This window comes from Notolepis coatsorum, assembly GCF_963971535.1.
Source record: "Notolepis coatsorum genome assembly, chromosome: 1".
NCBI classification, from domain to species: domain Eukaryota; kingdom Metazoa; phylum Chordata; class Actinopteri; order Aulopiformes; family Paralepididae; genus Notolepis; species Notolepis coatsorum.
In genome coordinates this window covers 60,383,402-60,399,907 of record NC_140165.1, presented here as the reverse complement: position 1 = coordinate 60,399,907, position 16,506 = coordinate 60,383,402, and the positions used below count along the sequence as shown (strand labels likewise).

General features: G+C 43.2%; 1 protein-coding gene across 1 annotated transcript in view; it reads left to right on the top strand.

Moving 5' to 3' along the window:
- ndufs1 (NADH:ubiquinone oxidoreductase core subunit S1) overlaps positions 1-16,506 on the top strand; it is an 81,334-nt gene that overhangs the window by 24,014 nt on the left and 40,814 nt on the right. The window contains exons 6-8 of the mRNA XM_084328148.1: positions 181-262; positions 14,352-14,482; positions 14,571-14,756. Coding sequence (XP_084184274.1) covers positions 181-262; positions 14,352-14,482; positions 14,571-14,756 — 399 coding nt within the window. The remainder of the gene's footprint in view (positions 1-180; positions 263-14,351; positions 14,483-14,570; positions 14,757-16,506) is intronic.

The window sequence follows — 16,506 nt, the reverse complement described above, 5'->3', positions numbered from 1 at the left end:
GGAAAAACGCAACATTAATTCATACATTCTGTAGAGATGGATTTATGGTGTGAGATCATTCTGGTACCGGACCACTCAGGCTTAAGAGGTTAATGTGTTTAGAGATGATGTTGTCTTCGTGTGTTTAGAGATGATGTTGTCTTCGTGTGTTTAGAGATGATGTTGTCTTCGTGTGTTTAGAGAGGGAGTCATGGAGTTCCTGCTGGCTAACCATCCTCTAGATTGTCCCATCTGTGACCAGGGAGGTGAATGTGATCTACAGGTAATACACGCATACTAGTACACATACTAATACACACATACTAGACTAGTACACATATACTAGTACACATGTACCCGCTGGCTAACCATCCTCTCTAGACATTCCCATCTGTGACCAGGGAGGAGAATGTGATCTACAGATAATACACATACTGGTACACATATACATATTGATACACACATACTAGTACACATATATATACTAATACATGCATACTAGTATACATATACATATACACATACTAATACATGCATACTAGTACTAGGGCTGTCCCCGACTAAGGATTTGGATGGTCGACTCTGAGGGCCCTTTCTCACTCACCATTCGGGGTCGAATCAGCGCCGGGTCGAACCAGAAAAGGGTGTGTCCGTCTGAGTGAGAACGCTCCCCCTCCCGTCCCTGTCCCCCGCTGATTGGTCCCCAGGGGCGCTGAACCTGGACCGATGAAATAGGTGGTCTCGGGTGCGGGCCAGTGGGAGTGGGGGGCGTGACACACACTGAATGAATGAATGAATGAATGAAAACTTTATTTAACAGATTGCAGAATGGGTACAATACAGTACGGCTCAATACATACAATTGTTAAGGGGATACAGACCTGAGAAAGACGTTTGTCTTGTTTCCATCAGGGTCCCCCATTTTCAATTCATATAGACATTTATGACATACACAACATACATGACATTTATGGCATAGGGACATATAGGTATTTAGTACTGATACATTTGTGACATAAACGGTATTCCAATATACAGTACTGTTACCCCTAGATCCTGACAGAGTATATACATATGATGGGGAGGGGACTGTACATTAGGAGGGGGTGGGTGGGTGGGAGAGAAATATTCATACGGCGGGGAGGGAATATATACATGCGGTGGGGAGGAGACTGTCTATTAGGAGGTGGTGGGGGTTTTGGGCATTTACGTGACCAGTTTCGAATTGCAGCCTCCCGTAGGTGCTCTTTAAGAGCGGTTTTGAATGTGGGCAGGGATTCACATTCCTTTACAGCTTTGGGTAGGGCGTTCCACATTGTTGTGGCATAATTGCGAAACGTGTTTAGTCCCTTGTTTGAGCCGAATCTGGGTTTAACATGATTTGTTGAGCTTCCTCTGGTGTAGTGGTTGTGGTATTCACTGACCTTTGGGAAGTATTTTGACATGTACATGGGCACCCCGGTCGTATAGTGTATCTTGTAGACCAGGCCCATTGCAAGTTGCTGTACTCTGTCGTCTACTCTAAGCCATCCTAGGTTGTCAAAGTGGGCAGGGGTGAGGTGGGTTCTGGGGTTCAGGTCAAGTAGTAGTCTGACCAGTTTGTTTTGTGATGTTTGTAATTTTGTTTTAAGCGCCTTTGAGGTGCTTTGGTACCATGAGGTGCACGCATAGTCATAGTACCCTTGAATGAGTGCTCCTGCCAGAGTCTTCAGGGTATTCTTGTTTACCAGAGAGGAGATCCGGTACAAGAATCTAGTTCGTTGGTTGACTTTTTTTATTACATTGGATGCCATTTTGTCACAGGAAAGATTTGCTTCTAGGATGGAACCCAGGTAGGTAATTTCGTCTTTCCTTGTGACAATATTGTCACCCACTGTAACTGAGAAGCCGTCGGTCTTGCTGAGTTTGTTATTTGAACCGAAGAGAATGGACTCTTTTTTGCCCATGTGTAATGATAGTTTGTTATCAGCGAGCCATATGCAGATTTTGCCTAGTTCCGAGCTGAGGGTTTTTTCAACCTGCAACTTGTTCTTGTCAGAGACCAGCAGGGCTGAGTCGTCCGCAAACAGGAACAAGTTGCAGTCACAGGCTGACGACATGTCATTTGCATAAATTAGGAAGAGTAGCGGTCCTAGTATGCTTCCTTGTGGAACACCACAGCTCACTGTGAGGGGCGGGGATAGAGTACCGTTTACCTCTACCATCTGTTCTCTCCCCTCCAGGTAGGATTGCATCCAGCTCACTGATAAGCTATCAAAACCAATTGCTTTTAGCTTGTCCATTAGAATGGAGTGATTGACAGTGTTGAAGGCCTTTTGTAGGTCCAGCATGACCATGCCGCAGTATTTGCCCGCGTCCACCTCTTGTTTGATGTGGTCGTTCAAATAGAGGAGGCATGTGTCAGTGGAGTTACTGTAATGCTTTCATGCTTGCTTGAATTTTGGGCAGATAAAACCACACAGCAACAACGGGACAATACCCACAAAAACTATAGTTATGGGCAATTTGCGAGTTCAGACCTCAACAAGCATGTGGAGCCTCACAGCTCAGTGGATGAAAACATGAAGCCATGTTACAAAGCACAGCACTTCCATGGCTCGCATTAGGCCTGGCAATTTTGTTTGCCATTGCTATGTCTATACATTGGTTTCTTGTTCGAATGCATTTATTTCTATTAGACCAGTGGTGCCCAACCAGTCGGCCGTGGTCGACCAGTAGATCAATGACATGCAATATAATTGCCACGAGCGATGGGATAATGTTAGCTGTTGAACAGGCTAAGCTAACTAGCGCTAGCCGTTAGCTTAGCGTTAGCGTTTGCCATTGCTATGTCTACTATACTTTCTTGTTCGAATGCATTTATTTCTATAGACCAGTGGTGCCCAACATTCAATATAATTGATGCGAGCAATGTTACTAGTAATAGGCTAAGCTAACTAGCGTTAGTCGTTAGCTTAGCGTTAGCCCTGGGAAACGCTCAAAAGCGGACTCTACAACACCATCCATTCGTGAGAAAAGCGGGTGGGTTATATTGACAAGGCTTGACAACAGAGGTTCAAATATAACTTCATATTTATTGGTTATTTGTTTATTTTATATCAGCATCCAGTCTCCACCGCCGTGTTATCACTCTTCCTGTGTTTACATTTTCGAGCGTGACATCATCGCCTACGGCAAGCGTACACGCTCAAAACGCAAACCGTAAACAGAACCCGGAGCGAACCAAGACTGAAGTGTGTACACAAACTAGAGGGGGGAGAGGGGGGGGGGGGTTCGCATCCAAAGACGGAACGAGACGGTACGGAGCTGATTCGACCCCGATGGTGAGTGAGAAAGCACCCTGATAGGACAAAATTTTCCATTGTTCGAACATTAGTCGACTAACTAAATATCTTTCTCACAAAGAAGAATAAAAGAAAATGCAAACAAAAATACTTAGAGACCAACTGGCTGCACAATATACGGCAAAGAACAAAGAAGACAGTTGTTAACTTAATTATTTATGACACAGCCTGAGCCTATTAAGCCAGAATGCCTGTGTCCCCTGCACATTCAATTTAGAATAAGCTAAGCCTGCCAAATAAATAAAACAAACAATAATCAAATAAGAAATAATAATACAGCAATAATAACACAACGAAATAACTCTAAAATAATGAATAATTATTTTGTTCTATTTATTTTACGAGTCATAACTCGTAAAATAAATAGTTATTGCTGTAAGGCTAATTAAAATAACAAAATAAGTAGGCCTAGAACAGCTTAGTCTCTTTTTCTTTTCTTTTGTACTGATATTGTGTCCGCTTGTTGAGTCTTCTCAAGTTGTGTGCGAGAAAAATCAACTTGTCCGCGTTTCCCTGGAGAAGTGCGCTCTGTGTTTTGCTGATAATAAAACCTGCCTTAGAGAAGATCCTCTCTGACGGAGTGGAGGTGGATGGGATGCTGTGGATTCTTTTTGCGGCTCTTGACAGCTTCAGGTATCTGTCCTCGTTCTTTTGCCACCATTCCAGTGGTCCTGTATTGCTTTTTGTGTAGTCCTTTATGTAATAAGCCATCCTCGTACTGTTATCTTCGGCTGGCTGTTCCTCCTCCTCTTCATCATCATTGTCCATCAGCATTGACACCACCAGGTCCTTCTCTTTCTGTTTTGGGGGGGCTGTGGTGGTGGGCTCACGCTGCTCCTGCAGCTCATCGAGGTCACTATCATGGCTTTCCTCTCGGACAGGCCTGCCTGCTAGACTCTCCGCTAGATTTTCCACTGCTGAATAAGCCTCCTCCTTTTTCTCATCTGTGAAAAAAGAAAGCTTCTTAAAACGGGGATCAAGAACGGCAGCTTGGATATAAATGCTGCTCGTCAGGAGTGGCTTTTTGAGATCCCATCGTCTGTCAATCTCCTGGGTCAGTGTTGTCTTAAGGGTTTTAATGACCCTGCTGTCATCATCGCGCACGACCAGGTGCCGTTTCTGAATGTTTATGAGCATCGGAACGGGGTGGACGGTATGGTCTAAAATTTATATCACGGTATAATTTGAAGCATAGACGGTAACGGTATATATCACGGTATCATCGTTTTTGATAAATTTTTTTTTTAATTTTATATAATTTTTTTTTTTTTTATAAAATATATATATTATATAATTAGACTTGTACTTGTATTATCTGCGAGACATCGCCACCACGCAACAAGCTCCACTGTCTGTGTGTACTCTAGTAGCCTCCAGCTACGGCCAGGTTTCCCCGGAGCTGCACCTGGACCTATACTCAGTAGCCTCGAGCAGAGCTACGGCCAGGATTCTCCGGCGCTGCACCTGGACCCTATTATATTGGAATAACGTTAGCAAGCCCTCAGCTCGAATACGCATCGAATCAGTGTTATAAGACATTGATATCAGGAGCTATCCGGCTAAGCCGGATATATAACGTTAATACAACGCCTCAGTGAATTATTTAGTTCAATGGGACATTTTGTTTTGAACGGTGAACTAACTCGCGTTAACGTGAGCTAACGGCTAACAGGTAGCACACACACGTCTCTCTCTACTAGACTTTGTGGAGCGTTTGTTGATGTCAGGAGCTATCGGTAGCTGGCCGACTAGATACCGTTCGGTTAGACAATGCCTCATCATGTATTAAACTAAAAGTGAATAGTTGACTGGGTCATTTTGTAACGGTAGCTAAGCTAACGTTAGCTCAGGGAGACGCCGCCGACAGCTGAGCTCCCGTGTCCCGTCCCACTAGACTACTAGATCCGTGTTTACATGCGTGCGGGAGGGGCTGGCACGCCCACTGCGCGAAGCCTCCTAAATAACTTTTTCCAGTTCGCACATATCTATTATCTATGACTAATTCTATCTATTTTTAGGGGCAAATGCGAGTGAAATAGTCGCGCTGTGGTTACATGACGTCATTGGTATTTTAGAGCTGCACTACCGGTTTAGACGGTATAGTCAAAATCCATACCGTAGAGCAAATTCATACCGTTTATACCGTATACCGTTTATACCGTCCACCCCTAGCGGACAGTGATGCGTTCTTATCCTGCGACAAAAGCTCTGTCAGGGTTATCATTGGCTTGAGAACATTGACTATGTCCTCTGCTGTTCTCCACTTGGCTGTTGTGTTGTCAAGTTCACCATCTGACTTTTTGCTGACACTTAAATCTGACAGCACAGCAGCAACGGGCACTCTCTGCTCTATCAGGCGCTCCAGCATCATATAGGCGGAATTCCAGCGAGTCGCAACATCTTGCACAAGTTTATGGCCTGCTGCAGTAGGGCTGGGCAATATGGAAAAAAATCATATCGCGATAACGATATGATAATGTTATCATATTTCTCAATATCGATAATTATCGAATTGTTATAATTATAATTTTTTTTTTTTTTTTTTTTTAACAGATGTATGTTTATTTTGCAGCTATTCTTTGTCATTGCCGCCATCTTTAGTGTTACATTCCCTCACACTCCAGTTCTCAGGCTGCAGCTGGTTTAAAAGCGAAAGTAAACCGGCTTCTCTGCTGGCTGTGGCTCCAGGGGAGTTGAACAGTTCTGGCTCTGCTAGTTTATTTTCGATCTTTTGGTGCTTTTTTGGTGGACAAACCACCGCACATGTGCACCGTGACTCGTGACTGGAGTCTAGTTCTGCTAGCACACATAGCCTACTGTGTACAGACGGTTTCAAACTGTATTTTAAATTGGAAAGCAAACAAAATAAATGGACAAGAGAAAAATAAATCTCAATTTGGTCAGTATTGTCATTTGGACAAGCAAAGCCATTACTTTAAGTTGCAGGCAAGAAAGACAAGTCTGTCCACTGTCTCTGGTTTTAAAACTGCCCTGTTGCAGGTCACAAAAAAAAAAGAAAAAAAGGCGATTTTTCGATTTCTTTTTATTTCCATATTCGATATCGATTATTAAAATATATCGCGATATTTATCGTTATCGTTATATCGCCCAGCCCTATGCTGCAGTCCCAGTCATCATAGTCATGTCTTTCTGTTTTTCTGCAAGTGCTGTGGTCGCCTTTGCACTTTTTTTGAAGTGAGAAACGAGTCGTCTTGCAACAGCTATAGTGCGAGTCACAGTGTCTTGTTGCTTGAGCGCAGTGTTGATGCACAGCTGCAACGTGTGGCCAGTGCAACGCACTCCCTGCACTCCCCCCCCAGGACGGGTCTTCATTCAACTGATCAGTGCATTTAATAATATTTGTTGCATTGTCATGGACGATAGAAACAACCTTATTGCGTGGAATGGCCCAATTGCAATCAGAAAGTATCGCTGCCAGTGTTTCTCCAATATGGAATGCTGCGTGACTTTCTTCCATTTTCTTCGTTTCTAACACAAAGCATTCCAATCGCCAATCCTCCGTAATGAAGTGCACGGTCACTGTCATATATGCCTCCATTGTCAGTGAAGTCCAAATATCTGTGGTCAAGCTGACTGCTTCACATGCGTTTATCAATTCGGAAATATCTTTCCTTGTGGAAGTGTATTTCGCATTCACTGCATGCATGACCGTCTCTCTTTTGGGACACGTGTATCCTGGCTCCAGTGTGCGAATTAAGTCTCTGAAACCTTCTCCTTCAACAACGTTAACAGGTCTCATGTCAAGAGCTACGAAATTAGCAATTTTGTTTGTAATTTCTCTTCTTTTCTCGGAGAGTGGTACCCTAAACTCCAGTTTCTTCTGAAATAACTGCGAGGCCGAGGCCGCATTCGACGTGGTGGGAGAGGCCACGGGACACGTCTGTGGGTGCACCTATAGAAAAAATTATAAATCATATAAGACCCGATATATAGCCTAAGATTGATTCCATTACAAATATTAAAATAATAAAGGGAGTAGGGACATGACAAACATACGGAAGTCAACTTACGTTCATTAACACTTTGTATGCCACTCGCGGCTTTTCTCGGGTTTACGCCCCGACCGTTGAATGCCACGTCACGAGTATACTCTGTTTTTTTTATTTTTTTTATTAGCGACCTGAAATCATATTGCATCACGCAAGCCTACCGTTGGAGATCCAGGGTTTGCCGGCGCTCAGATGTGAAAAAAGCACCCCCTATCGTCTCCCAGATGGTAAATCACCCTTTTGGAATGGACTCAATGAAAGTGAATGGGAGAACGGATTTCTGACACCACATTTTACTTCTCACTGATGCAGCCGGGGTCTACTAGAGTTCATTCTGGAGCCTCTGAGCCAAGGCGAATATGGGTTATACTGTACACACGATGGATCAATACATTTATCGATTTTTTCGAATGGCGATCGGAAATTGGAATAAACCATTTGGATACCATCTGACCTCAGGTAAGGAATCTATGTTATCAGTGTTTTCACGGATATATACCGTACTTTTCGGACTATAAGCCGCGGCTTTTTTCCCCATTTTTCGACCCTGCGGCTTATATAACGGTGCGGCTTATATGTGGACCAAACCCGAAAATGTAAAAATCTTGCTTTTTTTACTGCATTGAAATGTTATTTATCTGTTCCCTTATTTGCTCAACTTAATACAACTTGTAAATGAGTTAATTCTTGTTATTTGTCCGACAGTATTGTGTCCCAATGCTGGTGGAAAGACTACAAACGAGAAGCTGGGTGTGGTCTGTGCGGGTGCACTTAGCGAGGTGTTAACACACAAGAATAGCGTATAACATATTACCAATAACATATGGTAATTAAACATTAAAACACCTGCGGCTTATAGTCCAGTGCGGCTTATATATGTACACATCATTCAATTTAGCTGCTGCGGCTTATAGTCAGGTGCGGCTTATAGTGCGAAAAGTACGGCGTTTATGTGATATGTGATATGGCTGTTTTGACTGTAAAAGCCATGAGGAAATAAGCGCAGCGATTATCAGCGCATGGCATGAGCGTGCGTGCGCACACATATACTATCGATCATCTAGCGTTTATTTGAAAACGATTCATAAATAGGCAGACAAATAACAACGTTCTGGAATATTCCAGTAAAAGGCGATTATCATAGGCATGGGTTGTTTTTCCCCCGAAAACTGGTGATTTTCAAAATGCTATCAAACTGAAATGAAGCGATAAAAATACAATCTGCCTTGACAATGTTGACTGGAAAATGATTCTTTGATAAGCGACGGGCAGATTAGACACATAGCCTTAATTTAAAACATAGATTAGGCGATAGGCATGTGGCAGGGCCTCAGAACGATGACAGATTACAAAGGCACCTCCCTCAAGCTGAACAGTGACATCTCCTTAGCAAATGATCTCAATACCTTCTATGCGAGGTTTGAGGCGGTGAATAACAACACCAGCCTACAAACCACCGCAATGGAGCGGGGGGGCGCTGCTGATGGAGATTCAGTGTTCAGAATAACAGAACATGAGGTGAGGAGGACCTTTAAGAAAGTGAATATCAGGAAGGCAGCAGGACCGGACGGTATCCCCGGCCGCGTCCTAAAAGTCTGTGCCAACCAACTGGCCCCGGTATTCACTGACATATTTAACCTGTCCTTAGAACAGGCTGTCACCCCCACCTGTTTGAAGAAGTCCACCATCATCCCTGTACCCAAAAAAATGACTACCGCCCTGTAGCTCTCACCTCCATAGCCATGAAGTGCTTTGAGAAGCTAGTGAAGGGCTACATCTGTTCCTCCCTCCCCATCAACCTGGACCCCCTGCAATTTGCATACCGCCCAACAGGTCCACGGAGGACGCCATAGCCCATGTGCTGCACACAGCAGCATCACACCTGGACAAGAGGCAGGGGAACTATGTGAGAATGCTATTCATCGACTACAGCTCAGCATTCAATACCATAGTCTCCTCCAAACTCATAGCCAAGCTCAGGGACCTGGGCTTGAACTATGACCTCTGCCAGTGGGTCTTGGACTTCCTGACGGGCAGACCCCAGGTGGTGAGAGCAGGCAACTGCACCTCCTCATCCATCACCCTCAACATAGGGGCCCCACAGGGCTGTGTTCTGAGTCTCCTCCTCTACTCCCTGTACACACATGACTGTGTGGCTCAGCGGAGCAACAACACAATCATCAAATTTGCTGACGACACAGTAGTGGTGGGCCTGATCTCTGCAAACGACGAGAGGGCCTACCTGGAAGAGGTCAAGGTCCTGGCGGGATGGTGCCAGGAGAACAGACTCTCCCTGAACGTCAGCAAAACAAAGGAGATGATTGTGGACTTCAGGAGGTCGGGGGTCAAGGACTACAGCCCCCTCAGCATCGACGGGGCACCGGTTGAGAGAGTGAACAGTTTCAAGTACCTCGGAGCCCACATCTCCGAGGACTTGACATGGACCACACACATTGACAGTGTTGTGAAGAAGGCACGACAACGCCTCTACTTCCTCAGGCGCCTAAGGAAGTTCCAAGTCAGTCAGAAGATCCTTAAGAACTTCTACTCATGTACAATAGAGAGCATCCTGACTGGCAACATCACCTCCTGGTTTGGGAATAGCACTGCACAAGACTGAACCAGACTACAAAGAGTGACACGTTCAGCGGAACGCACAATTGGAGGGGGGCTTCCCACCCTCCAGAACATTTACAACAAGCGGTGCAGGGGCAAGGCTAAGATAATCATCAAGGACTCCAGCCACCCGAACAACTGCCTCTTTGAACTGCTGCGGTCAGGCAAGCGATACCGGAGTCTCAAGGCGAGCACAGAAAGACTCAGAAGAAGCTTCTATCCCCAGGCCATCAGGCTGCTCAACGAACAATAAACACTATGCAACAACCATCAAATGCACACAGCACACACATCCACACGCACACACTCACTTTAAACAAACAACACACTGCAGCACCCACTCTCCACACTTTAGATCACCTAAACACACTTTATATTTATTGGTAAAGGATTTGCACTACAACTCGTACACCTTACTGTAAATTGTACCTAAATTGTACCTCATCCCATTTCTGCTTTGCACTATATGTATATAGTATTGTATATTAGTATATTGCATAGTATATTGTATATTGTATGGTAACTCAGTTACTTCTAGTCTGCATCGAACATTGTACATATGTCTATACTGAACACTGTGACCTCTATTTTTACTTCTTTTTACATGCTACTTTATTTTATTTCATACTTATCTTGTCTAGCACAGTCTCTGGAGCGTAACAGTAAGAAGAATTTTGTATAAAAGTATTCTGTACTTCTGTATGACAACTATTAAAGAAACTTGAACTTGAAACATTGGCCGTGGATGGTGGCATTCAAGGGGGTAAAAAGGAAAACACGGCTGGCGCTCAGTGTTAAGTGGTATGCCATGTTACTTGTTGACGTGTGGTATGACGATGTGTGTTCGCAGATCTTGCATCTTACTTTTGTTTTATCCTCTTAAGTGTTCAAAGTATTTCCACACTTGTGAGGTCTTTTTTGGAGGCATTGTGAGTGACTGTGAGACATTTATTCATGTAGCGATTGCGAAATAGATTCACGACACGTCGGGACACGACACAAGCCCAGTGAGGATCTCCTCCACGCGGATATTTGGAGTCTACCACTGGCAGCTACCACCATGGTGATTTATTCACTGACGGCACGGGCACACACACACGCGCGCATATTGGAGATTGATTGAAACCGGTCAGGAAGCATGTTCAAATGTGAATAACTAGTAGTTTGCCAAAAATAGAATATATATAATTTATTGGGAGAAACCAAGCAAGTATATGTTAAATCAGACATTAAGCACCCCCACAGCCCAAATGGAATGATCCAAAAATGTTATTCGACTAAGAGACCGGCAGTCGACTCCGGCCCCTTTCGACCGATTAGTCGACTAATCGATTAATAGAGGTCAGCCCTAACTAGTACTAGGGCTGTACCGAATGCTTCGAAGCTTCGATCATAATGTTGACATTCGAATTCTAAATCAACATTCGAATTTTAAATCTTTAATAAAAACATATATATATAAAAGCCCCATTGGTTTAAACAGAATGAATAAATAGATGGATAAAAAAAAAATATATATATATTTTTTTATCTGTCTTCATTCTGTTTAAACCAATGGGTTTTTTCCTTCACAGTTGCAGATAAAGATTAGGCTACACTAATATAGTATTTCTTTTTTTATCCACTTTTTCTCCCATTTTCTATATTTTCTCCCATCCCAATTTCGTATCATCCAATTCAACCCTTCCCTGTCACAAACGCTGTTTCTTGCCTCCCACAAGCCGGCTGCAATGTGGACTAAGTCATACATAGCACATTCCCCTCCGGTACTTGAGGTAACAGCAGTCGCATCTTTTCACCTGCGCAGCTTGATCTCTCAGTGGCGAGGAGTAACGCGTGGGAGGCTCACACTGCCCCCGACACTTCCTGATTCTACTGCGCAGGCGCACTAACCGACCTGTAGGAGTCGCTGTCTACAACGCCCGATCCCCACCCATCAGTTTCCCACCCCCTAATACGGCCAATGTGTATTAGTATGAACGACCAGCTAAACTGAAAGCAATGTGGAGCGCTGGGCTCCAACAGGCGAGCCCAGCGTCTCCGCATTCGTGGCGAGCGCCTTGCCCACTACGCCACGTAGCCGCCACCTACACTAATATAGTATTATACTATTATAGTATATGACTAGTCATAAAAATGTAAATAAAACATTTATCATAAATTACCGTAATTCCTCTAATAGTAACCGGTATTCAATTAAAAACCGGGTCTCTATTAATGACCGGGTGCGCTGTTGAGCTAAGCAATTATAAGCCGGCCTCCTAATACAAGCCGGGTTTCATGTATATTAGAGGAATTACGGTATTTCCCTCAACGGATTTACCATAGGCAATATATTTTGTTATTGTTGTTATATCATATGCTGGCCTGGCTGTGCAATAAATACCATATAATGGTATGGTGTTAATGTTTACCAAGAGAGTAAGCCTACCTCAGAATTGTATAAAACGAAGTTATTATTATTATTATTATTATACCAGTATTGTGATTGCACTATTTTACTTTATTTTACTTTTTTTGACCACCTGTAATTGCACTGTTTACTACCGTATTTCATACAGTACTTGGTTTCAATAAATGAACCCAGTACATTTTACTGGGTTCAAACTGACACAAAATGTTGATTTATTCATTATGATCCGTTTGAAAATTTGAAATATAGGCCTCCCTCTTATACATGCCTCCTCCTAATACAAGCCTGGTATCCGCTACAGTTGAAACAAATACAAGCCGGGGTTACTATTAGAGGAATTACGGTATGTAGCCTATCTGCATCCGCTTGGCACTGGGCGCTCCATCTAATCAAGACGTCGCCATCACTTTCATACCAACCGTGCCCTTATTGGATTATTTATGTTGACGAAACTGATGCGTTATATTCATTAACACTTTAATTGCCGTTGACGCTGGAACACGTCATTCCCCGCCATGCTCATTCTGCCGAAGACGCTGGACAGCGTCTTTGATATCAATATTTCAAAAATCATATTTCTCCCCCGGAGACATGAGATGTACTGGTGGGCCCCTATCAACTCTCTAACTGTTCAAGAGCGCCATCTGGTGGCCGATCGGCGGATCGCCCAGGGAAGAAACCGGAAGTGGAAGCTGGTGCTCATTTCAATTTGGTCCAATCACTCGGTAATAGTCCCAGGAGTCGAGCTGATCACGACGGATAGTGATCCGTTACCAATAACTCGATAAACAACATGATTTGGACGTATATACTATTATACAACCTGGAAATGGATCGGATATTTCGACATCCCATAATAGAAAAAATTCTGTTCCACGCTCATCTCCCAACGGCGAGAGGAAGCTACAGTGAGTTTCAGCGTTATTTTGTAATGTCTTCTATACTAACTGCTCTAATGATCATATCACCCACACTAGATGAATGATATAACGTTGCCCACGGAATTATAAACGACCCCCCCCCCCCCCATCCGGTCGTCATCAGATCATACGTAGTAACTTCTAGAAGTACGTCCATTTGAATTTTTTTATCTCGCACAGATTCCTACCAAACTGTATTTGATCATCAATATAATGCATTTAGGGCTATAAATCAAGTTCTGGAGAAAGCTGCAGAAAACGATAAAAACATACTTATACTCTAGACCGTATTTTAGTATGAATATGTGAATGAAAAAGTATAACGTTGCTACACCCTGAACAATAGATATAAGACGTTGAATGGGCCATAGTAATGTCAATTTAGCAATACAATTTAAAAAGTTATAGCCCTGCAAAGAAGGGGAACTTCTCCATGTTAAATAGGGCTGGCGAGGGATGGTAAATTATGAATTTAACCCCGGCGATCAAAGTGTTAAAGAAAGTTGATTTAATAAAAAAAACGTTATTAAACTTTATTCAAATTGAGGATTTAGTTTGAGGATAAAAAATTTAAAAAACGAATTGACGACAGACATTCGAAGCTTTGTTTGAATACTTCAATAGAAGCTTTGAATGTTAAAAAATGACATTCGGTACAGCCCTAACTAGTACACATATATACATAATATACTAATACACACATACTAGTACTATACATACTAGGGGTGTAACGATGCGACCTCACAACGATTAATTTCGATTACGATTATTCAGGCAACGATTCAATGCATCATGAAATCTCTTCATTTGACCACGATTCGATTAATTTTCTATCAGTTAATTCCCCAAAAAAATTTGAATACACAAATGTGGCTGGGGGAACTGATTCACTCAGCATGAATGGACTATAGGTCAATAAAAACAATTCATTTAGATTATAATAGATTCTAACATATTCAAATCGATGCATCGATTCTAACACATTAGAATCGATGCATTTCGATTAATCGATGCATCGTTACACCCCTAATACATAATAATACACTCATGTTTGTCTCTCTGTCCCTAGGACCAGTCGATGCAGTTTGGTTCAGACAGGAGTCGTTTCACAGAGAACAAGAGAGCTGTAGAAGACAAGAACATCGGTCCTCTCATTAAGACCATCATGACCAGATGTATCCAGTGTACCCGCTGTGTCCGGTGAGAGAAGAGGAGAGAGGGAGGTATATGATGTGTGTGTTGTAGTTTTGGCCAGTGAGAATCATGCTGATACGATGTGTGTGTGTAGTTTTGCCAGTGAGATTGCGGGCGTGGAGGACCTGGGCACGACGGGCAGAGGGAACGGCATGCAGATCGGGACCTACGTGGAGAAGATGTTCATGTCGGAGCTCTCGGGGAACGTCATCGACATCTGTCCTGTGGGAGCCCTGACCTCCAAACCCTACGCCTTCACTGCCAGACCATGGGAGACTAGGTAGAGAGACCCTCTCTCTCTCTCTCTCTCTCTCTCTCTCTCTGTCTCTGTCTCTGTCTCTCTACAGGAAGACAGAGTCTATAGATAACATGGTCTCTCTCTCTACAGGAAAACAGTCTATAGATAACATGGCCTCTCTCTCTCTACAGGAAGACGGAGTCTATAGATAACATGGTCTCTCTCTACAGGAAGACAGAGTCTATAGATAACATGGCCTCTCTCTCTACAGGAAGACAGTCTATAGATAACATGGCCTCTCTCTCTACAGGAAGACAGAGTCTATAGATAACATGGTCTCTCTCTACAGGAAGACAGTCTATAGATAACATGGCCTCTCTCTACAGGAAGACAGTCTATAGATAACATGGTCTCTCTCTACAGGAAGACAGTCTATAGATAACATGGTCTCTCTCTCTACAGGAAGACAGTCTATAGATAACATGGCCTCTCTCTCTACAGGAAGACAGTCTATAGATAACATGGCCTCTCTCTCTACAGGAAGACAGAGTCTATAGATAACATGGTCTCTCTCTCTACAGGAACACAGTCTATAGATAACATGGTCTCTCTCTCTACAGGAAGACAGAGTCTATAGATAACATGGTCTCTCTCTCTACAGGAAGACCGAGTCTATAGATAACATGGTCTCTCTCTACAGGAAGACAGTCTATAGATAACATGGTCTCTCTACAGGAAGACAGTCTATAGATAACATGGTCTCTCTCTACAGGAAGACAGTCTATAGATAACATGGTCTCTCTCTCTACAGGAAGACAGAGTCTATAGATAACATGGTCTCTCTCTACAGGAAGACAGTCTATAGATAACATGGTCTCTCTCTACAGGAAGACAGAGTCTATAGATAACATGGTCTCTCTCTACAGGAAGACAGTCTATAGATAACATGGCCTCTCTCTACAGGAAGACAGTCTATAGATAACATGGTCTCTCTCTCTACAGGAAGACAGTCTATAGATAACATGGTCTCTCTCTCTACAGGAAGACAGAGTCTATAGATAACATGGTCTCTCTCTCTACAGGAAGACAGAGTCTATAGATAACATGGTCTCTCTCTACAGGAAGACAGAGTCTATAGATAACATGGTCTCTCTCTCTACAGGAAGACAGAGTCTATAGATAACATGGTCTCTCTCTACAGGAAGACAGAGTCTATAGATAACATGGCCTCTCTCTACAGGAAGACAGAGTCTATATATAACATGGTCTCTCTCTACAGGAAGACAGTCTATAGATAACATGGTCTCTCTACAGGAAGACAGTCTATAGATAACATGGTCTCTCTCTACAGGAAGACAGTCTATAGATAACATGGTCTCTCTCTCTACAGGAAGACAGAGTCTATAGATAACATGGTCTCTCTCTACAGGAAGACAGTCTATAGATAACATGGTCTCTCTCTACAGGAAGACAGAGTCTATAGATAACATGGTCTCTCTCTACAGGAAGACAGTCTATAGATAACATGGCCTCTCTCTCTACAGGAAGACAGTCTATAGATAACATGGTCTCTCTCTCTACAGGAAGACAGTCTATAGATAACATGGTCTCTCTCTACAGGAAGACAGCCTATAGATAACATGGTCTCTCTCTACAGGAAGACAGAGTCTATAGATAACATGGCCTCTCTCTCTACAGGAAGACAGTCTATAGATAACATGGCCTCTCTCTCTACAGGAAGACAGAGTCTATAGATAACATGGCCTCTCTCTCTACAGGAAGACAGTCTATA